Source organism: Pelodiscus sinensis, chromosome 1, assembly GCF_052426305.1.
Source record: "Pelodiscus sinensis isolate ZL-2025 chromosome 1, ASM5242630v1, whole genome shotgun sequence".
In the NCBI taxonomy this organism is placed as follows: Eukaryota; Metazoa; Chordata; order Testudines; family Trionychidae; genus Pelodiscus; species Pelodiscus sinensis.
Window position 1 is genome coordinate 85,363,709 of NC_143052.1, and position 23,535 is coordinate 85,387,243.

Sequence of the window (23,535 nt, forward strand, 5' to 3'; positions counted from 1 at the left end):
AGAGGAGGTGGGCGGGGGAAGAATTTTTGTGTGTGCAGCTGTGCAGGCATTCACTTTAGCGGGAACATTGTCCACTGGGTAAAAATAGTTGATACACAGGGGCCAGTTGCCCAGGATCCACATGGGAAAACTGTGAAATTCCATCCCGAGGTGGGTTGATACCTAAAAACAAAAGCATTGCTTGGTTTGCAGTGGGAACAAAACTTTTACTCTTGTGTGCTCTCAGAGGTTTTTAGCTTGTGGTCCATGGACCCCTAGCAAAAAGAAAGTTGAAAAAATTTAGGGAACGTTGTCTTTTCAGAGCTAAGAAAAAAGACATAGACAAGAAAGTGTTTTTACCCACCTGCTCTCCCCCCTCCCTTCAGCAGCTGGGGCACTTTCAAGTAAATGGTAGGAAAAGTCATTCAAATGTGAGTTCAAGTATCACTGGCTATAAGGAGCAGGAAAATATTAATACATTAAGCAAAGGCTGACATTGCAGTAGTCTCTATATTCCCACTAGAAATTGTTCTTCATTTAGTGTTAATACTGCCCAAGTGCATTTTCTACCAGTATAATCGCTTGAGCGGAAAAAAGGTCAGCAGTTATATCAGCATTTCCATTCGCACCAACCTCTGCTCATTTGCCATTGTACCCAAACACAATCCAGCATTCCAACACAGACACTAAAATTCTGACACAAAACCCTTCACACTGCTGACTCCTGACAGTCCCTCTCAAACACAAAACCATAATTCCAAACATGGCCAGATTAATATGCCCAGATAAAAATGATGTTAAAATAGAAATAAGGGTACGCATACCCTGAACATGTAATGTGGGTTGGTCAGACATTATAGGGGGTGTCTCTTAACAATGAAATTCCTAGGTTTAAGGCCAAACATAGATTCAAATATACTGAGTTATGGTAAAATGCAGGACACCCGAACAATTTTCACTCTCTAATGCAGTGAGGTCATTAATACACAGGCTGTGTCTACACTGGCACCCTTTTCCATAAAAGGGATGCTAATGAGACACTTCGGAATTGCAAATTCCGCGGGGGATATTTAAATTATTCCTTTCAAGTAGGAATAAGGGATCTTCTGGAAAACGGCTTATTTTCCACAAGATCCCGTCTAGACTGGCGCTTTTCTCCAGCAAAACCCCGAGCCGGAAAAAAGCGGCAGCCATGTTCATGCAAATGTCATTTGCATGCCATGTTCATGCAAATGCCGTGGGGGATATTTAAATCCCCCGCGGAATTTGCAATTCCGAAGTATCTCATTACCATCCCTTTTACGGAAAAGGGTGCCAGTGTAGACACAGCCCCATAGTCTGTAATGTTCATAGGCTCAGAAATGTAACTTGTTTTTAAAAACTAGTTTAATCCATTTATTCTCCTCATGGTGTCACTGCAGGACAGAGTTAAGGTTGTTCAGGTGCTCTTGCTGTGTGCATTTCTGTACTGTAGCATATAGGAATGTTGTTTGCTTTTTGACCTTAACGCTGAATTTCCAGGGTTTCTAATGCTTGTTCTGCAAATGATTACAACATGTTTGTAATGTATTTTACTTTAAGTTACCAAAGTGCCCTTTCTCTAGTCTTAACAATTTATGTCTGGAAATTCTTTTGTCTTTTTTAAAAGATGAAAAAATGTCAAAAATACATAACCATTGGACAGGAAACCTAAAGAAAAAATCTTACCTGTGTAATATTTCTAATTATTTGAAGTGATGATGTAGCAACAGCAAACCTAACTTTTAGGGCAAGCGTCACTACATACTGGGATGCGTAGGTGTAGCGCAAAGTAGCCATGCTGGTCAGTTTCCAGTGTGTCTCCATAATATTTTCCCACTAGATGTGCCTATGGTCTTAAAGGATAGAGTGTGTTAATTGGTCATGAAAAAGAGTCCCTCAGTGACCCTTGTGCAAGTGCCTCACAATATAAGGCCTCAGCTACATGTACATGGGTTCAGCACAGAATCTGGAATGGAAGTTACAAGCAATATAATCAGTGCATGCAGCCTAGCATGAGTCAATATGATGTGATGGAAAGAGCTACAGGCATGGTTGAGGCACGCCTTTGTTTAGACTATCACCAGGTTGAATCACCCCTGTGGAGTGTGGTCTGTTACTATGCAATGTTTACATTTTCAGCCATTTGTTGGCTTTTTTATTAAAGCCCAGTGCACTGTACACTTGTCATCCAGTACACCATGGAGTTCACAATTTGTCCCAGCTCTAGCCTAATGTCACAGGTTTCTTCAGGCTTCACTTATCTGTTTACTCTGTCCTCGCCTGTCCTCCACTTTCTGGCCAGCACTTGCTAACGCCAGCGAATCATGCCAAAAAGCCAAGATGACCTTCCACGTCCCTTCCCCTGTGGTCACAGACTGATGGTCATGGCCACTGCTGAGCTGGGGGACCTAATTCACAAGGGGTGCTGCTGTCTAAGGGTATGTCTACACTACCCCGCTAGTTCGAACTAGCGGGGTAATGTATGCATACCGAACTTGCTAATGAAGCCCGGGATTTGAATTTCCCGGGCTTCATTAGCATAAAGCCGGCGCCGCCATTTTTAAAAGCCGGCTTGTTCGAACCCCGTGCCGCGCGGCTACACGCGGCACGGGCTAGATAGTTCGAACTAGCTAGCCATTCCGAACTATCTGTACGCCTCGTGGAACGTACAGAACGTGGAACCAGGTGTACAGATAGTTCGGAATGGCTAGCTAGTTCGAACTATCTAGCCCGTGCCGCGTGTAGCCGCGTGGCCCGGGGTTCGAACAAGCCGGCTTTTAAAAATGGCGGCGCCAGCTTTATGCTAATGAAGCCCGGGAAATTCAAATCCCGGGCTTCATTAGCAAGTTCGGTATGCATACATTACCCCGCTAGTTCGAACTAGCGGGGTAGTGTAGACATACCCTATCACTGTGGCTCAGCAGGAACAGCAGCCTGTGTGCCCTAACTGTGAAGTGCGCAGGCACATGGTTCACTCCCTTCCTGCAGTGCAATGTGGCTCTTCTAGCCTTTTCTCCCCCCTAAGCTAGCTCAGCGACCTGGTGCCAAAGCCAGGCCAGGGACTACAAAGTTGGACTTACAGGCTGCAACACTCAGTACTGCAATGGTTAACTTTCAGGTGCTTACAAATATAAGTGAACAGCAACAGGATGCCACAGCTTCCTATGCAAAAATGAGAGGAGTGAGATGGCTGAGCAGCCACTAAAGTCAGGGTTGGTGCCAGTTGGCCCCGAGATGCCACTGAGAGGGCCGTGTCCTTACTCCCTCCCTTTGTACAATTAGGCTCCTCAGGCCAAGCGATAGCTCGGTCTCTGGCTCTGCTTGCTAATCCTAACCCAGGAACCCCTCCCATAGAATCTGGCAATGCAGGTGCCCAAGTCACTTCCTGTGAGTCAGATATAAATGTGCCTGTCTCTGTCTCCACACAAAATGGCTGCAGGAGGAGGCAGTAACTTTATACCGTTAAAGCTGGAGCTTAGCGCCCTCAGCTGGGAGGTTGGCGACTCAGGTTCAAATCGCATCATTGTGATTCTTTCACAGACGTCATGGCGGCTGTGATTGTCCACAACCTCGGTGACTTCCACAGTGACAGGTGTAGCTGATATCAGGCCAGTTGCACTGGCTGCTGCTGGAGTGACCCAGAGCCAGCGGCACCAGCTGCTGCTCAGAAGGCTCTTGGCAGCTGGCTCTGGGGCCCACTCAAACAGCGCTTGTTGCTGCTGGTCTGGCACATACCTCTCCCCTCCTCCCCGAGCAGCTGGGGAGCACCTGAGCAGTTGTTCACAGGGTACCCCCGAGCCAGCTGCGTGGCCATTGCTCTTATGGTCTGGGGACTGCATAGACAGTAGCCAGTGTGGCTGATCCCAGCAGGGGAGCCAACAGTCATGCTGGGCCCCCGGGCAAGGTGGGATGGGGCAGCTCCACACTCCCAGAAGGGGAAGGCTCTCAAGCAGTAAGGGTGGGGCTGGAGGCAGCCAGCCCTCAGTGCTGTCTGTAGTGCACCAGGCTGACCCCCAAACCCGTTGAGCTGCCCGGAGTGCACCATGCAGAGATCTGGCGGCAATTTAAATGGCCTCCAGCTCTGAGTGCAGCGGCGGCACCCTGGGCCCTTTATAATTGCTGGGCCCCAGGCACTTTGCCCCCCTGGGTCATCCAAGCAGCAGTCTCAGGGTGGCTGGAACAGTGACCCCAGGGGTGGCTAGACACTGTCCGGACAACAGTTTCCAGGAGCAGCAACTGTGGGGGAAAAGCGGGGTGCAGTTAGCACCCAGCAGGGCCCCCACCAGAGCAATGGGGCCCCAGAAATAGAGATTTACTCAGGGGTATTGTTGGTAAAAGTCCTGTGAATTTGTATTTAGTGCCCATGAGCTGTCCATGACAGTCATCCTCTTGAATGTCAGTCATGGGAGGTAGGGCTTGCCCGCCCTCCCCCCCAGTCACAACAAGTCTAACACCAGCCCTGGAGAGCCCAATTGAAAAGGGTTTGTGACTCACTTTGGGGTCCCAACCCCAGTTTGGGACCTGCTGTTGTAAGGTGAGCAGTGCCATCACCCCCGCCCCCTCAATTTTGACAGGAACCCAGTCCTGTAGGCAAGCACTGAGCATGCCTTGGGGGTGCCCCGAAGAGCTAGGTGGAGGAATGCTGATTGCCCCTGATTCACATGGGTTTAGGCAGGAGGTAGGTGCTCTGATGCCTAAAGGGAGACACAATCACACTTGCTCAAAGGTAGAAACACAGGCACCCAGGAATTTTAACCTTGAAAACTGAGTGAATTTACACATCAACCTGGTTCAGCTCCCACTGGCACCCAAGTACCTTAGTGGATTTGAGCCCCAGGGACCAAGCCCACTTGCTATAACTTTCCCCACCCTGTCTCCTCTCAAAGCTAACACCCTACCCCCACTCCTGTGTCCCAACCTACCCTTTACCCCAGAGACCACAATGGCTCCCACCTGTTGTAAAGCCCCCTCGCAGTTTCTGTCCTGCTTCAAGCTCCATATCTCCATGCCTCCTGGCTTCAGTGCCTCCAAAACCTGAGATACTCTGACCCACTGCCTGCCTGTACTCCCCAATGTGCCTCTTCCCTTGGGAGTCACAAAGGGTGGTGGCCTTCTCCACTCTGTCATTTAGCTAGCGTAGGGATGGGCAATAATTTTGATGGCAGCGGGCGGTGTAGGGGGGGTTCCAAGATTTTGGTAAATGGTTAAGGGCTGCAGTTTTCTATGGAAATGATGTGGGGTTTGGGACGGAGGTTGGGTGCAGAAGGGAGTGTAGGGTAGGGGTTAGGGGTGAAGGAGTGAGTTGTAGACTGGGACAGGGGATTGGGGTATAGGGTCTGGGTGGGATATGGGTGCAGGAGAGGATTCTGGCCTGGGGAAGGAGCGTAGGAGGTAGTACAGGGTCTGAGGGGGACTTGTGATCTGGGCGGTGTGGGGTCCCTGTGTGCAGAGGGTGTGGGTGGTGACCTAGTCCAGGAGGGCTTGGTGGCTGGGGGCAGGGAGCTGGGGTGCAGTGCCAGAGGCAGGCTCTGGGTGGGAGGAGCTTACCTAAGCAGCTCCTGACCAGAAGCCCAGAGGACCCATCAGGAAAGCTCCCTACCTGCCATAGCCCCAGACCGTTCCATGTGCCGCTCTGGGCCCATAACTAAAAAATGGTGTCAATATTAGTGTCAGAATGCATGGCCCTATATGTGCATGCACATTTCCCCATTGAAATGCAGAGTCTGATGCAAAACCCATTGACTTAGAATCATAGAATCCTACAGCTGGAAGAGACCTCAGAAGGTCATCAAGTCCAGCCCCCTGCCCAAAGCAGGACCAATCCCAACTAAATCAACCCAGCCTTCAAGGGGAGTACTTGCCCCAAGGTCATTGGACTTCAGAACAAGCCCTTTATGTGCCCCAGTGATAGAAATGTAGCTGTGTTAGTCTGGTGTAGCTGGAACAGCTGAGGAAGTGGGTCTGGCCCACAAAAGCTCATCACCTAATAAACCATCTTTTTAGTCTTTAAAGTGCTACATAGTCCCGTTTTTTATGTGCCCCAGTGAGAGCAAAATGATGCACAACGCTGTAGTGACTGTACAACTTCATTTTATTTTGTGTGCTTTTATAGGATATAAATAAATGACAAAATTACAAAATTTATAACTGGAAGCCCAAGCATATTTACATATAAGTATTTGTTGCAGTGAGGCTCTTATTTACTTTGTTCCTATACAATTTTCCTTTTGGTACCATATTTTTCAGTGTTATTTTTACTGTCAATTTACTACATACATATCAACAGTGAATAAGCAAAATATGTACAAGGAACTATTTGTTCAAGTAAATTGAATACTGTATTAAAAGGTTTTCATTGCTCAGAGCTATAGGTTTAATTAAACCATATACAATTATCAATTTTAAACCAAGTCCAGTTATCCATTTTTTGGAGTTCACCAATTAATGATTGTAATTGAAAAGCTCAGTTAGATATGAAATAATAATAATAAAAAAACAGTAAGACAACCACACAATTTATCAATATCTCTATAATGAACTTCAAAATGATTCACAATTTGACTGGATAGAACAATATACATTAAAATGTCATTTTTCTCTTATGATATTTGTACCGTTATAATTCAGTTCTACATAAATATACATTATGGCATTATACAAATACTCCACAGACATTAAAAAAATTAAAACACTTTAAAGAAAATGTAAGTAAATTTCATTTCATCAGGCAAATGCTTTACCATTTTTGTTTCATGAAAAGAGTTTTAATCCTTTGGAATTTTTTTTCTTTTTCCTTTTTTTATTTAGAAAAATGTCTGCAATAGAACGTTATCAACACTCCTTTCAAACAAGCTTTCTTTGACAGAAATCTTGATAGCAAAATCTATAGTTTTGATTATGTTCTCCAGAACTGCGGTTGAGATTTTTAAAAATACGAATAGAATTCACAACTGTAGCAACTTTAAACTGTGTAAGTTATTGTATGTGTAGTGCAATGACTAGTCTGCTTCTACTCTAGTCCCATCAGATGAAGCAGCTAGCTCATCCACAATTGATGTTTTGCTAAAGGTACTGTAGCAAGTGCTTAGTTAACTTTAAAATAAACTAAATCTTTCATAGTTAATCTGACTTTATCACCCATAAATATTTCTATGTTCTCCCACAACATTCTTTTCCATAAAAATATCTCATACATGACACATTTTCTATGCATTATTATTTCCTCTTTTGAACCAATCATAAAATTCTGATCCTTTGTGATACTGCGATAGATTAATTTTAAGAGGATCAAAGGACATTAATGATTACATATAAAACCAGCACACACAGAAATTGGGGTAACTAATTTCTTGTTATTTTGTGATGATTTTTTATACAATAAGTGTAATCAATTCGTAGGAGTTCAGTTGTTTCACAAATATTGTATTTAATAATTCTATTTAAATTAAAACCTATCAATATTTCAGTAAACCCCCCACCATAGGTCATACTCATAGGCAGCATCAATGTTAGTTTAGAGAACTTTTTAAAAAGTAGAATCCTAAAATAAGAAATCAAAGAAAGCACTGTGGCGGAGTCACAAGAGAGAACTGCTTGAAAAATATTTCCTCACTCTTCTTGCAGACTAATTTAAAAGTCTTCATACAGTGTCATTCGCCTGACAGTGCTGCAGGAAGAACCTCCCCAAAAATGAGTACCAGCCTTTTGTTGTTAGTTACAAGGCCACTCTTACAGTGCAGTCTTCCTCTCTACTGGATTGAAATGTTGCCGTAAAGGAAAGGCTGTGCTGTGACTACTTGGAGTGCAAGGCACAACAAGAACCAGAGGACAGTTTTGTATCAGAAAATTGTAGTTTCATACTTGGTATTAATTCCTCTTTTGGCTTCTTGTCCAGGTTCTACAATCCACGGTAGATTAGCAAGAGTCTTTTGTTCAGATGGATCTATCTGCTTTAAAATAAATATAAATAAATACATGCATTTAACTGGATCAGCACGTCTGTACAAAGCATCTCAAGTGCTAGTTTTGCATCTGTGCAAGAAGTCATAGAATAAATCCAATTGTTTTACCATCACAGAGAAATCTATACAGGACAATACTTACTTATGATTAAGCTTTTTTTAAGGACTTCATCCTGAGCTGTGTGCTCTAACCTTGTTTAACATAACAGCTAGATGACAGCATCAGTGGCCAAAAATTGTTCTCTCTTAAGCTAATCTTAAACAAAGCATTCTGTCATACACCACAAAACAGGACATTAATTATCTTATAGTAACTGGAGGTTCTTTGAAATGGATGATTGCTATCTGTAGTCCATTGTAGGGCCATATGTGCTCCAGGCACCCAGAGCTGGAGAATTTTGAAAGCAAAAACCATTGATCCACCCATGTACCTTGCCTCACTATCTACTTTTAAATGAGGAGATTAAAAAGTGGGTTGACCTGACCACCTCTTTATTGCAAATTAGAAAAGATCCAAAACAAAGGGGAAGGAGGGTTGGTAGTGTGAGACAGAAAAGGACCACAGCTATCTCCCGCAGCTATTAGAAGGTAAATAACCTTGTAGGAAAAGAAAGAGTGTGAAGCATGGGCCTGGTGCTTGAACCACTATGATTAACAGACAGGCTGTGTCAAAAGCAAATGTTTGCCTGCAAGTCTTTTGAGGGAGTCCACTAGCATATTCTGGTTTCCTGGTAGCTAGATTGCTGACAGGGCAATCTGATTGCTGATGCACCAGTTCCATAGACTGACAGCTTCTCCATACAGTGGATGGATGTCGTGCTTCCCTGTCAGATGTAAAGGATGGTTGTGATGTTGTCTATAAGAATACGTGGATCTTGAAGGAACAGGAGAAAGGCTTTGCAAATCCTTAAAACTGCTCATTGCTTTAAAACACTGACGTGAATCCTGGACTCTTGAGATATCCAGTGCCTTGTGCTCTATGAATGTCTGTGTGCATTCTTCAGTCCAACAGTAAGCATCATCCTGGCTGGTGTGGAGGCAAGAAAAGCAACACCCACACATTCCTGGCAGGAATTCTTCCACCACACCAGGAACAGTTTCACCATGGTGGGAACAGTCACTGTGGTGTTCATGAATTGTCGGTTAGGCAAATCCACTGTTTGGAGCCATGCTTGTAAGCAAGGAGGGTAGAGTCTTGCAAATAGCATGATGTAAGTGCATGAGGCCATATAGTCTAAGAGACACAGACATGCCCTGACAGGTACTCAGGGGTTGCTTATGACCTGGTCCATAATATTGTTCATGGCCTGAAACCTGCCCTACGCAGGTAAGTCCTTGTCCTGGCTGAATTTAAAGACAGCAAGACGAAGTCAGTGTAGGGGTGAAGATGGAATTTTTGGAGCATTTGCACTGATCCCCAAAGAAGAGAGGAGCTGCAGCACTGTTGAAGTCATTACACGGGCCTCTTGGCATGACCTGGAGACAAGGAGACAATTGTCAAGGTGCAGAAGATGGTACAACCACAATGTCTCCTACAGTCTCCTACTGCAGTTTGGTAAATACCCCTGGGCACTAGCATTGCCAAAGAGGAGTACATTCTATTGAAAATGATTGGAGCAGTATGGATGCCCACATGAAAGCTGGTGTCCATGTCAAAAGCTGTAAACTGCATGGCCTTTTCCAAGGATGGCATTATAGATGCCCACATCATAAGGAATTTGAGTTTCTGCATAAAGTGGCTAAGCTGCCATAAGTCAAGAATGAGTCTCCACCTGGCCTCCTTTTTGGGTATTAGGAAGTATGGCAAGTAAAAAACATCCTTGTGGTACAAACGAGTAATTCAATCTATCATGCCTACTTCTTGTTCGAGAATGTTCAAGTGCAGTGACCCTGAACTTTTCAGGGCTGTGCTCCCCTTACTTCTGCTGGGGCCAAGGGTGTGATTCTGGGTGGAGGATGAGGACAGTGTAAAGGGGCCCAAGGCTGGGAATGAGTCTGGGGCCAAGGACTGGGAATGGGACCTTGGCAGGGATGGGGCAGGAAGAGGTGGGACAGGAGTGGGGACTTGAGGGAAGGAATGGAGTGAGGGCAGGGCCAGCACCCCTCCCCCCATAAGAACTGGGGAAGTCAGTAGATTTATAACCTCTCTCAAGAGGAAGGGACCCAAGGGGGAGGGAGACTCTGGGTCTGGGGGAGAGTGAAAGTGTCCTCAGGCAGCATGTTGGTTTCAGCTTTTCTCAGAGTGAGAATGGTCCTGACCACCCAAACCACAGTCTGTGCTACAGCTATTGAAGACAAAGATGGTTCTGCATGTAACTGAGGCTTAGTGCTTGGTCTTCATTCGCGCTGGCAGGTCCCAGCATTTGTGTTTCGTGGGGTACCACAGGCACTAGTGTCCTTGATCACAAGCCAGTGCTGATGGAGCACTTGTCTTGGGGAGTTTCTTGTCACAGCTTGGGATTTTCCAAGTTCTCTTGGTCTGAGCTTGCTGTTCAGGCAGGGATGAGTCGGATTTCTTCAAAGTGGATTTGGAGGAAGACTTAGTGCCATGCTAAAGGGGAATGCTCCAGGCTCTCCTGACAAGACCCTGCTGAAGGAGCTGTGTGGGATCCACTTCACTTCAGAATTTGTGGCAGGAGGTGCACCCCTGGCTGAGCCAATCTGGGGGTGGTGGTGGTGGGGTTTTCTCTGGCCCACATTGAGCTCTCTTGGCCTTTTAGATTAGATGCTTCCCAAGGTGAAGCTCCCACCTTTCTTGAGTATGGCAGGGGAATGAAGGGCAGATACTGCCTCTTGAGGCACTACAAGCATTGCTGGCGGTCAGTGGTGATCAAGAAGGATCGAAGACAGGACGCTCAAATGTTGAAGCTGGGAGTCCTGCGGTTGGGTGGATGGCGTTCCCCAGGGCAGGGAGACTAACTGTGAAACACTAACATTATCAGGTACAAACTTCACAGACACGCACAGATAGTCAAAGCAAAAGGGGAAAACTGAAGTGCTGGATTCTGGGGATTTCAAACTGAACTACATGGCAATGAGAAGGAATGGGGAGGTGGTTGCCCCACCCCATCTTTCATCTCCTCAGCTGGAGGCACAAACGGTGAGCTAGGGATGTATGTGTAGAGCTATGGACACCACTTTCAAAATTCTCCGGCTCCAGGCACGTGGGGACAGGCATCCAAAGAAGAACAATACCTCTCTGACATTTACGCACTTGAGATGGGAGTTTTAAATTGAGTTAAACGAATAATGTAGGCGCTAGCCAGGGTGATCATTCCATCAGGCCTTCATTCGGAGTATCAGTTTAGATGCAATAAGAACTTTACCAAAAACCAAACCACAGCTGAACAATTTGTATCTTAGGTTAGAACTGCGGCTGCCTTCTTCAGTCTCGACAGGAACTTATAGCATCTTCTGAGTCTTCAGTATTAGAACTGACTACATTTCGGACTTTTCCAGTTCACAGGAAATTCTGCCTGTTTGTAATTTAGTTTCATTGCTGCTGTTCAGTGGTGGCAATCAGTAGAACTGACGCGAATCATGTCAGCAGCGGCTAGAGATTTTGACAGCCATAGCTCTGGGGCAGCCCTGCCATGCAGAATGCTCCTGAGGCAGGAATCCCTGAGCTTCCAAGCTCCCAGGCCAGCCAGATCCCTGACTTGCCCAATTCCCATTCCTGCAGCCTGTGGCTGAACAGCCTTCGGAGTACAGCTCAGCCTCAGGAAGCCTGAAATCCCTGAGACTTGAGCATCCCACGTAAGCTGGGGCTCACAGGACTTTCAGGTTGCCTGATACGGAGCCAGGAGCCTAGACCCTGAAAGCCACATCATGTGCTATGATTCCCAGCAGCAGGGAGCCTGGAAACCCTGAGAGCCCTGATTCAAGCCAAGGTTTTAGGGCTTTCAGGCTCCACACTGCTAGAACAAGGAGCTGAGTCTCAGTTAAAACTGGGACTTATTCCTTGTTTCTCTTCAGGGAGCCTGGAAGCCCCAGCGTCCCTGGACTCAGGCCAGACTGCATGGTTGCCCAGGAACCATGGACCCTTAAAGCTCACTGTTCTCAGCCCATTCTTCTCCTAGGTCAGGGATGGGCAATAGTCTTTGAGTGGGGGCCACTTCAAAAATTTTTGAAGTGGTTGTGGGCCACCCCAGAAGGGGCGGAGCTTCGGGCGGATGGGTGGAGCCTTGGGTTGAAGGGGTGGGGTCTTTAAATAGCAGGAGTTGGAAGGCTTATGCCTCCCCTGTGGCTCCCAGGCATCATGTGAGCTGGAGACAGGAGCAGCGAGCCTTTCAATTCCTGCTATTTAAAAGTCTCGCTGCTCCTGGCCTTGCTGCTAGCCCATTGCCTGGGAGCCGGGGATGCTAGAGCCCTTTCAACCTCTTCTATTTAAAGGGCTCACGCTCTCCCTGTGGCTGCCAGGAAATGCACGTGGGGGCGGGGCCTGCAACAGCTACGCAGGCCAGATCAAAGCTCTAGGCTTTTGCTCACCCCTGTCCTAAGCAGAACTGTATCCATGATTTGACAAAAATTCACTGAATTCAAAGTGTTTTTGTGAAACAAATCAGGTCCCACAAGTCAACCTTTTTTGACTGAATTCTTTAATGGGACAATTCCTGACTAGCGCTACTCAAACTAGATTTTAGCAATCTCTTGGACTGCTGACTGTCTTTAAATCTCACAATTTTTAGCTCTTTCCCAAGTTTCCAGGAAAGGTGTTGTGTATGGAGGAGACCAATGCATTCTGGGCCATCTTTAAGTTCTACATGCCCCAAATTATATTTGATGAGTACAATCAATAACCAAATATGAGACTGAGGACCTACCTTCTTAAGTAGAATGTCACTATAGATATGGTTTTGTTGTGAATTGTGGGAAGGGAAATTAAATCAGGGAACCTGTTTGGGCTTATGGAGAAAATATTGGGAATGTGTGTTGTCTTCCACAGAAAATAAACTTTGGAAGCTTTGGAAAGAGAAGGAACTCATTCTGGTGGGAGGAAAGCGGGAAAAGGGAGATAACTGAAAGTTCAGTCAAGTCTTAAATTAGGATTTAGTTGATGGAAGCCTTATCTGAACCATAATTCTGTGCTTTCAAAATCTGCCAGTCATTGATTTGCACTGATCTTGTACAGGCAGTCCCCGGGTTACATGGATCTGACTTACATCGGATCCCTACTTACAAACGGGATGAGGCAACCCCGCACTAGCTGCTTCCCCCCAGCAGACCAGGGAGACGTGAAGCTAGCACCCCCCCCCAGCAGACCAGGGAGACGCGGAGCGGCTTTTCTCAGCAGACACTTCAGCTTGAGAATAAAGGACTGAGGGAAGTGAGGTGTGGGAGAATAAAACTGAGCTCTGGAGAAATGTTTGGCTAGAGTTTCCCCTACAATATGTACCAGTTCCGACTTACATACAAATTCAACTTAAGAACAAATCTACAGTCCCTATCTTGTACGTAACCCGGGGACTGCCTGTACTGGGGAAAGTCACAGTCACTCAGTAAAGAGACATGACAAGATTATTGTGCTAATACTTGATTGACCTCCGAGGACTGTTTTTTAGTTAGCTTCTACAGATATTAATGTTACGGTCTCGTACTAGTGTCAAAGCTAAACAAAAAAGGATACAATATATCTAGCTAAATTTTGTGTTGATTTACACCTGGTTGCAGTTTCAGGGCAATCACAGTGACAGCACAGGTTGTAAATCAGAGCTGATTGCGGCCTTTGCTATTTAAAATAGCTTCATTGCACCTGGAAATAAACACGGAAACATGTCAATCAGTGGGGCATAAGCAATACCTGACTAGTACTACATATAGAGCTCCTTAAAGTGGAAGGGTCCGAGATAAATGTTATGAATAGTTGGCATGATGAGATTCTAATGCCTTGTAGACTGACTTTGGAGTGATGACTAGATGTGACCTGGCTTATCTTGGGAGGTGCTTTTCTGATCAAGCAAATATATAAACGTCTATTAGACTCATGCCAACATATTTGTTTGTCTAGCTGGGTTTTGGTTTTCCTATTTGCTACTTACCACAGACTTTCGAATACTAACACGCGGCTTTGGAATTGGTTTGGTGGGTTTGTTTTCAAAGCTTTCTGGGAGAGTTGAAGAATGGCCCCCTTTTCGTGCCTGTAGTGCGAGCTGGTAGGCCACCTCGAATGCCTGTCCGAGTGTAAGAATAATTTCATAGGCTAAATTCTGAAACAACAAAACATTCATAACTAGAGTTAGGATAAATTAGCATTTATAAATATGAATTAAGGATAATCCTGCCTAGTGCTGTGGGATAGACTTTTACATGCATGTACTGTACAACTCAATGCTACCCTATCAATCTATATACATATTTTAGAGTGTGTCCGTCCACCTTGTGTCTGTTTGGGTATGTCTACACTATAGCACTAATTCGAACTAACTTAATTCAAATTAGTTAATTCGAACTAAGTTAATTCGAACTAGTGCATCTAGACAAATGGCTTGGTCATTGTCTTCGGTCCATCCCCTCCGGGGTAGCTGGTGTTGGCCACTGTCGGCAGACAGGCTACTGGGCTAGATGGACCTTTGGTCTGACCCAGTAAGGCCGTTCTAAGCTCAGGGCTCAGGGTCGGGGGTCTCACTGGACCACCTTGATTTTCATGCCAACCTGCTCCTAGGTGGCCAGGCTGGCAGCTATCCTGCCCTAGACAGCCACTTTCCTGTGCCTAGTGCGGAGGTCGTCGATGAGGTCCATGATGTCCGCACTAGACCAGGTGGGCGCCCGCCTCTTGCGGCCCCGGGCAGCCTCCTGGGAGCCGCCAGCCTGGTCCCGGGAAGAGGCAGAGGGCTGGGTGGCAGCGGGTGGCTGGTTCGTGCCGTGCCAGGTGCAGGGTCTACTGGCTGGGTGCTGGCAGGCACCTTTAAGGGCTCCGGGGCTGGGAGGGGGGCAGACGAGTTTCCCTGGTGGTGCCCAGAGTGGCCACCAGGGAAAGCTGGGGAGGGCTAGCCTCCCACTAGTTCAAATTAAGTGGCTACACATCCCTTAATTCGAACTGCTTAATTCGAACTAGGCGTTAGTCCTTGTAAAATGAGGTTTACCTAGTTCGAATTAAGCGCTCCGCTAGTTCGAATTAAGTTCGAACTAGCGGTTTGTATGTGTAGTGCCTATGAAAGTTAATTCGAACTAACATCTGTTAGTTCAAATTAACTTTGTAGTGTAGACATACCCTTTGAGAGTCAGTTTGTTCAAGAACTCCTCCTAAATGATAAGAGCTAGGGCCACCAAATTCGATATGCAGCTTCCTTGTCTCCTAACTTAAAGCAAGGTCAGGGTTTGGTTGTGCCAGGACAACTGGAAGCCCTGGGAAAAGGGCTGTTTTCCATAACAGGCAAAGGGAGACGCTGCTGTTTGGAGGGACGTAATATGAGAGCAACCACTGGCAACAGTGAGCTTGCAGGGGAGAGCTATCCTGCAGATAGCTGGGGGGCCACTGGGGGAAGCCATATTACCAAGGGAGGGGACTGGGATTCTGCTATTTGCCTGCCAGCAAACTGAGTAAGTAGCCCCGCCTACCCCAAATCCTTTCTCCCGTTCCCAGTCCTTGGCTATAGTGCTAGCGGGAGGCGGGGGGGGGGGGGAGGGGAGGGAAGAGGGAGGAAGGGAGAAAAAATACCCCTGGTAGCCAGGATGAGCTTGGGGAGGATAAAAAATACACAAAGGCAGATGGGGGTGGGGAGGGAGTTGGGAGGATAAAAAAACTGGAGGTGGCTTGCTATGTCTTTTCTATCTTTAACATCTGTGATTCAATGCATCTCCATCAAAGGGCAACCCAAGTGTGATTTGCCATAATGAAAGGCATTATTCAATTATTGTACACAATGTTTCAGTTGTTAAACATTTAAACAGTGATTAAATTTGGGTGGGGTGGCCTGCTCACACCTCATTGTCAATACATAGAATAGATTGATGTTCTTGAATTTCTTCTCTGTAGCTCCATTCTGTGTTCCAGCACGATAATTCAAGGGAAATTCTTGTAAGTTTTATTTTAGTGTCAGATCACAGAACTGAGCCAGTGGAAAGGGAGGGTGAGCCAAATCACATGCTTCTTCAACCAAGTCTGTGTGCATCACACCCCCCAGGCAACCTTTCTTGACTCTCCTTCAAGATGGCATTCATCTTGTTTCATTGTTTCATTAACTAAGAAGATGCCCTCTTTCAAAATCTGCAGTCTGAGTCATTGCTTCCCCTCTATTGTGTCTCTGAACACTCTGTGGTGCACAAGCACAGAATAGCAAAGGCACAGGAGGGAACTCATTTTCAATGAGCATTTCCAGAAAACTGAAAGGGAAGTGTTGTAAGTGCATCTTCACTTTACTGGGCTGAGTTGAAAATATGGTGTCAGGCCTGTGAGCAACATGCTCAGGCTTTGTCTTCTGCAAACTAGAATATCAGCAAATTCTGGGAGGTTACTGTGCATTGTGGGGTGTTTCTTACCAAAGAAGTCTAATTCTTCAAGAATGAGACCAGTGGCTGATAGCATAACTAGAGTAATAGGAATGCTCAAAATGCAGGATAGACTATTTATAAGGTGTGAAACTTGGGAATTTGGATTTAAGGGATTAGTGTGAACCTTTCCTTTGGTATCTTGGGCTCAACACCCCTGTTGGAGCTTTGAGCTTCAGATATGCACAAAACCCAAATCTCAAAGTGAAATGTAGTGGAAACCACCATGCTTCATTCAGTTTTAGGTTGAAACCATGATGAACGAATCACACTGGACTTTGCTGCAAACCCACACATTTGCACAAGCTCATTGGAAAGGGTAGTGAATCCTTCAGTTAACCAGTTTCTTCAGTTTCTAGTTTGTAGAAGCAATGAACCCAAATGAGATTTGAGTAAGTATCGAATCTGCTCTTCATTAGTTAGACCTTATAATTTTATCCTATCCCTTATTTCAAGCCATCAGTTAAACCCCCACTGTTGACATGAAGGTATTTTCTCATTGTAACACCTACTTTAGGAACAGCATACCAAATTCAGACCTTATGGAAGCAGGTGCACCTCCAGTGATGTCAGTGGAATTGCATCTGTTAACAAATGGGGCTAATTATTCCATCAGTGGCCCAGGTGAAACTCCCACTTCCTTAAGTGGCAGTTGTATCTATGCAAATGGAGGAATTAATTGTAATTGGGTCCCAGATTTGCATTTGGCTGATTATAAATCTTCTGGTGCAGCCAGCATTGGTCATGATAGATTAGATAGAAAACATGAATTTTTAACATGTTCCTCCAAATGTGACCAGACTGCTGTCAAGGTCCCTGCGTAGGCTGCCCCTCTCAAGACCCTTTTCCAGTCCACTGAATGTTCTCTTTTTCAAGAGACAGGCTCATGCCTTCAATGCATTTGGGGATGGGATCTCATGATCCAAACCCTCTCTGATTTGGTCTCCTGGTTACACCCCTTAGTTGCCAATCACACGATAATAGCATATGTTTGCAGTGATACAGAAATAACGTCTTTAAAACAAAGGAGGATTTATTGTGCCATAACGTACACAATGCCTTGAAAAGAGGATTTAAAATAACAGAGACCCATATCATATTTCCTTCCCTAATTTGAACTTTCATATCTCTAGCTCAGGAAGACCTACCTGTCTCAGTCCCAATCTCTGAGGTGGGAGAACTACAATACACTTCATTCCCAATGCTCCTCCTTCCCCTTGATTGAGTTCTTCCAGCATGTTAGCCTTTACATTTATACACCTAGGGCCAGTTCTCCCAGTACACTCACCCTCCCCTTCCCTTTCATAGGATCTTTGGGGTTTTAGGTCTTCTTTGTCCCTAGGCTTAGCCTTGGGCAGAGTAAAGATATTCTAACCTGGAGGGAACTAGAAGGATAACGTCTCCTCCTCATGGAGGGCCCAGTTACTGTTCTCTCACCTGCTTGAAAGTGTGTACCTGAAGCTGTCTTATACCTTAGTGCTTGTGGTGGTTCCTGCCTCCAGGCCAACCCCCAGGTCCAGTCTGTCTTAACTCTTTGCATTCAAGTAGGCAGCAACCAGAGAAACCAACTCATCCATAGCAATCAGAAGAAATAAGAACAGACATTTTCTCAGTTCATTGCAGCTGCTATGATCACATCCACCATCACCGCAAGCTACTCAAGGATTCATACCTATAATACTGAAATCATCTGCTTGACCTGACATGAGTAGGGCAGCCAGTTAGGGAAACTTGGCCAGATTTGCTCAGTGCAACAGATGCAGTTTGCGAAAAGATTCACAGACTTTAAGGCCTAAAGGAATCATGACTTCACAGACTTTAAGGCCTAAAGGAATCAGTGTGAATCCAGTTCAGCATAGGCCACAGAATTGAGAAGCCTATTGGTCATATTTGCCACAAATGCATAGAATGACCCATTGCATGACTCCCAATGGTGTGTCTATGCTAATGTCACAAGATTAAGACACATCTTGCACTGTTGTAGGGACATAACAGTGCACTGTCATATAAGGTTAACCGTAGCGAAGATTATATACTGATAAGGAATAAGTTGACAGGACCGGGGTAGAAAAATGGTGCTGGAAAAGAGCACATGGTAAGTCCAGCAGTGCACTTTATAGCATGGCCTGCAAGGCCATCAGGACACAGTTTGCACTAGCTAAGTGTTAGGTGACAGAGTAGATGGGAACATAAAAATTGCCATGCAGCAACTTGCCATGCAGCAAGAAAAAAGGTCCAGCTAGTCTGGAATCCCGCTTCCCACTAGTAATTAAAAATAGTTCAAGATGCTGCAAATTATTTTCCTCTTTAACACATTTTATAGCAGGACAACAGCCATGCTCAGAACCTGAATAATCCACAGAGGAGCTTGACGTGCAGGCTAAATGCTACACTACCAAGTTTTGTCAACAAAACTTACGTCAATACCCAAAAGTCAAGTGAACAAAAATTGCCAAAGGGTGTTCACACTTGTTTCCTCTGTCGATGGATCGTGTCCACACGGGGGGATCATTATCGACAGTGTGAGAAATGCACTGTGGGTACGTATCCCACAATGTAGTGTTGTGGGAAGGCAGAGCTTATCCCTGCGCATCTTGGGATTCCCTTTAAATTCTGTCACAGCTTCCTCAGCTGTTGGGAGCAGCATCATGAGTAGCTCTGTGAGCTCTCCGTGCTGAGGAACGTCAAAGTAGCACAGCAGCCTAACCCCCTCTATCTGTGGCAGCAATCTGCCTGCCTACTGCAGGGCAGAACAAGAGCAGTCACTGATTTGTTGTTTGCTTGTTCCACAAATGGAGCAACTCAGTCAGCAGTCAGATACTTCCCAGAGCTTTGAAAGGGGAGAGGTGCATGCCTGCAGGGCAGCAGAGATCAAAAGCAGAGTGATCAAGACAGGCATTGTGGGATACTGGTGGAATCCAGTTCTGTCCAAAAAACAAACAGCAGAGTCTACTCTGGCTCTTTGTCAACAATGAAGGAAGGGGAAAAGACAAATGTCTCTCCTAGTTGTGCAAGTTTTTTGTCACTGAAACTGAGCATATTTCCTGACAAAAGCTGCATTGAGTTTTGTCACCAAAAGGAAGTTTTTGGTGACAAAAATTGGCAGTGTAGAAATACTCGCAGTAGTCACATGTAAATATAGATGTACCTGATGAATGTGTTTAAATATGACCTAGTAGAGAAAATGGACCATATTATGTTAAAGAATATTATGACTGTAACTGGGAAAGGAGTCATATATTATTTATTAAGCCCCTTGAAACAAGGCAAGGATGTACTGGAATTAAGGATTGTCTGGTGATTTTTAAAGCAGGAAAAGCCAACTGCAGAAAAATATTTATACAAACTGGATTAACATAAGAACATAAGAATGGCTATACTGGATCATACCAAAGGTCCAGCTAATCCAGTAGCCTGTCTGCCAACAGTGGCCAATGCCAGAGGGAATGAACAGAACAGGGATTCATCAAGTCATCCATCCCCTGTCACCCATTCCCAGCCTCTGACAAACAGAGGCGAGAGATGCCATTCCTATCCATCCTGGCTAATAGTCATTGATGGCCCTAATCTCCACGAATTTATCTAGTTCTTTCTTGAACCCTGTTAAAGTCCTGGTCTTCACAACATCCTCTGACAAGGAGTTCCACAGGCTGACCGTGAACTGTGTGAAGAAAAACTTCCTTTTGCTTGTTTTAAACCTGCTGCCTATTAATTTCATTTGGTGACCCCCTAGTTCTTATATTGTGGGACTAAGTAAATAACCTTATTCACTTTTTCTACACCAGTCATTATTTTATAGACGCCTATCATATCCCCCTTTAGTCTCCTCTTTTCTAAGATGAAAAGTCCAAGTCTTTTTAATCTTTCTTCATATGGGACCCATTCCAAATCCTTAATAATTTTTGTTGCCTTTTTCTGAACCCTTTCCAATGCCAATATACCTTTTTTGAGATGTGGTGACCCCATCTGTACACACTAGTCAAGATGTGGGCTTACCATGGATTTATATAGAAGCAATAAGATGTTCTCTGTCTTATTCTCTATGCTTTTTTTCATGATTCCTAACATTCTATTTGCTTTTTTGACTGCCGCTGCACATTGAGTGGATATTTGCAGAGAACTATACACAATGACTCCAAGATCTCTCTCTTGAGTAGTTGTAGCTAAATTAGTCCCCATCATACTGTATATATAGTTGAGATTATTTTTCCAATGTGCATTACTTTACATTTATTAACATTAAATGTCATTTGCCATTCTGTTGCCCAATCACTCAGTTTTGTGAAATCTTTTTGAAGTTCTTCACAGTCTGATTAGTTTGGGGGATTTCACATTTACATACAGAATGGGAAGACTGCATTGAAGTTGACCAATATGGGTGCTTTACACGTGCAACACCTGAGTAGGAGAGTGGAAATGCCACAAGGTTCCCTTGAGGAGTTTCCACTGGACCTTCCTCATGGGTATTTGTGGGGGACTCAGAGTTTCCCCCCAGTAGAATAACCAGGAGGCTCAGCACTAAAAATCAGTGGCTCCCCCATTATCTATGGAGGGCTGTGTCTAGACTGCCTTTTTTTCGAAAAAGCTTCACCTGCATCTTTCTTTTGAAATTAAATTGAAAGAACGCAGCTTTTCTTTCAAAAAAGGCGTTCTTGAATGCAAACAGGGCTTTTTCGAAAGAGAGCACCCAGACTGCCTGGGTGCTCTCTTTCAAAAAAGCGGCTCACTTTTTCGAAAGAAGAGATTGCAGTCTAGATGCTCTTTTTCGAAAGAAGCTTTTTCGAAAGTATCTTTTGAAAAAGCCTCTTTCGAAAGAGGCTTGCAGTCTAGATGTAGCCGAGGACTTGTGCTTCCACAGCCCCCTTCAGGCTCCCAGGAAGGGAAGCACAGTTGTTGGATCCATGGGCTGCTTGGACCTCCTGCAATGGCTGGTGGCCCAACCTTCTTCCCAGGATGGCCGAGAAGGAAAATAAGTTAAGGCTGCCAGGGTATGTCCACGACAGCACAAAGACAAGGAAGAGGTAGACTGTCTCCTTTTTTTTAAACTTGAAGTTGTAACACGTACATGCCTCAGCATGCCAGCCTGACTCAAATGTCTCCTGTCACTTGCATTTTAATTGTTCTATTACTATTTTATATTTTTTTATTACACTAGGGCTATGTCTAGATTGCATCCCTTTTTCATAAAAAGGATGCAAATTAGACCTATCGCAATTGCTAATGAAGCGGGGATTTAAATCTCCCCTGCTTCATTAGCATAAAAATGGCTGCCGCTTTTTTTCAGCACGGAGCTTTGCCGGAAAAAAGCGCCAGTCTAGACGCGGATCTTTCGGAAAATAAAGCCTTTTCCAAAATATTCCTTATCCCTTATTTTAAGAGGAATAAGGGATCTTTTGGAAAAGGCTTTATTTTCCGAAAGATCCGCGTCTAGACTGGCGCTTTTTTCCGGCAAAGCTCCGTGCCGAAAAAAAGCGGCAGCCATTTTTATGCTAATGAAGCAGGGGAGATTTAAATCCCCGCTTCATTAGCAATTGCGATACGTCTAATTTGTATCCCTTTTACGAAAAAGGGATGGAATCTAGACGTAGCCTAACTGCTTTTTATTGTGTGAAAATTTCAGAGGTTTTTGCATATGACACTGCATATATTACTGTTGTATCTTTACTGTGTTATTAATGTTTTTACAAAACTATATTAAAGTTCCTAAGATAGTTAAAGTAAGAATAGATCATAAATATGCCTTTTAGGTTTTTTTATTTATTTTTCATTAATGGTGACTTGCAAATAATTTGTTAAAAAAAAAGATTTTTTCTCTTTTTTTTTTTTGTCTAGGGAGGACATGAAGGGTTTCTGCTGTTTTGTAAAGACTCTCTCCCCGCACAACCTCTTTTGCTAAAAGCTCAGGATCGTCAAGTCTGGTGTGAGGAAATGTTTCATTGGTGTGGAGAAATGTAGCCTGGTTTTACTAGATAAACTTTTCTAGAGGTGCTGCTGTTCATGTCTTTGACAGCTTACTGTGAGCTAACATATCTCAGTGGAAAGGGGAGGGCAGGTTAATAAAGCCATTCAGGATGCATCTACACTGCACCTGGAGCTTGAAAAAAGCTACCCAATTTGAGCTATGCAAATTGCATAGCTTATTTCGAGTTAATTTTGAAAGAGTTTATTTTGAAATTTGGTGCTGTCTACACAGCACTTACTTGAAAATAAAGCGCTATCACAAAACATCCCTTACTCCTCATGGAATGAGGTTTACAGGGACATCAGAATAGCGAGCCTGTTATATTTTGAAACAATGGGCATGCTCAAAAGAGCAGAATAGCTATTTCGGGATACCTCTGTAATGTAGAGTCCCAAATACAGGAACGTAAAATAAGCAAAAACTACAAAAGTACAGAGGAGTTTAACACAACTTACTAAAAATCCCTTTCTTGTTCAATTGCTAAATTTCAGTTTCTGGTCTCTTGGGATTTCATAATTTCTCTAGTTCTGAGGGACAAAACCCAAACCAGAAAAACCCAGTTTTAAATTTTTTCCCCACAATAATGAAATAATAAAACAGAGCAAGCCCACTTTTTTCTTCTGAAAAGTCACTTTTCCACTTTTTACCATCCCTTTTGATTTTCCATATGAGATTACCCACTCATCCACACCCACACCCACCTCCCAATTCTCTGACCCAGCCCAAGAGTGTTCAGTGCAAGTCTTGAGGGATATAAAAGAAGGAGAAGATAGCTTTATGTTGTGCAGGCTTTGGTCTAACCTGGCATGAATTGAAGCTGACCTAAGGCTATTCTGATCTCCACTGGCTGATTTCTATTCCTAGGGGCTAAGGACCTGTGCCCTGTGGTGAACTGCAGTTTGGCATAGGATCTGCCATGGTAGCTTATTTTTGGAGGACCCCTCTGTGGTGGAGGGAATGCTTCCGTGGCAAGTGAAACCAGGTTTATGACTTCTTTGTACTATTGGGGAGTGCAAAGCAGCCTTTGTTGTACTGATGAATAAGGTCCCATATTTGTACATTCTCAAAGTCTGATGTTTTGGGCATTTTCAGGCAGAAACATTACTTTTTATGTAAGTGTGCTAT

General features: G+C 44.6%; 1 protein-coding gene across 10 annotated transcripts in view; it reads right to left on the reverse strand.

The window, feature by feature from the left end:
• Positions 1-6,079: 6,079 nt before the first annotated feature.
• The window catches only part of ANKS1B (ankyrin repeat and sterile alpha motif domain containing 1B), an 821,971-nt gene continuing 804,515 nt past the window's right edge, over positions 6,080-23,535 (reverse strand). For 7 of the 10 annotated variants that reach the window (XM_075933942.2, XM_075933927.2, XM_075933918.2 and 4 more), the window contains 2 exons: positions 14,000-14,167; positions 6,080-7,949 (listed from right to left, as the gene is read on the reverse strand). In XM_075933942.2, coding sequence (XP_075790057.2) covers positions 7,839-7,949; positions 14,000-14,167 — 279 coding nt within the window. In that variant the 3' untranslated portion in view covers positions 6,080-7,838. The remainder of the gene's footprint in view (positions 7,950-13,999; positions 14,168-23,535) is intronic. The other 3 variants (XM_075933985.2, XM_075933974.2, XM_075933932.2) reach the window with 1 other exon arrangement.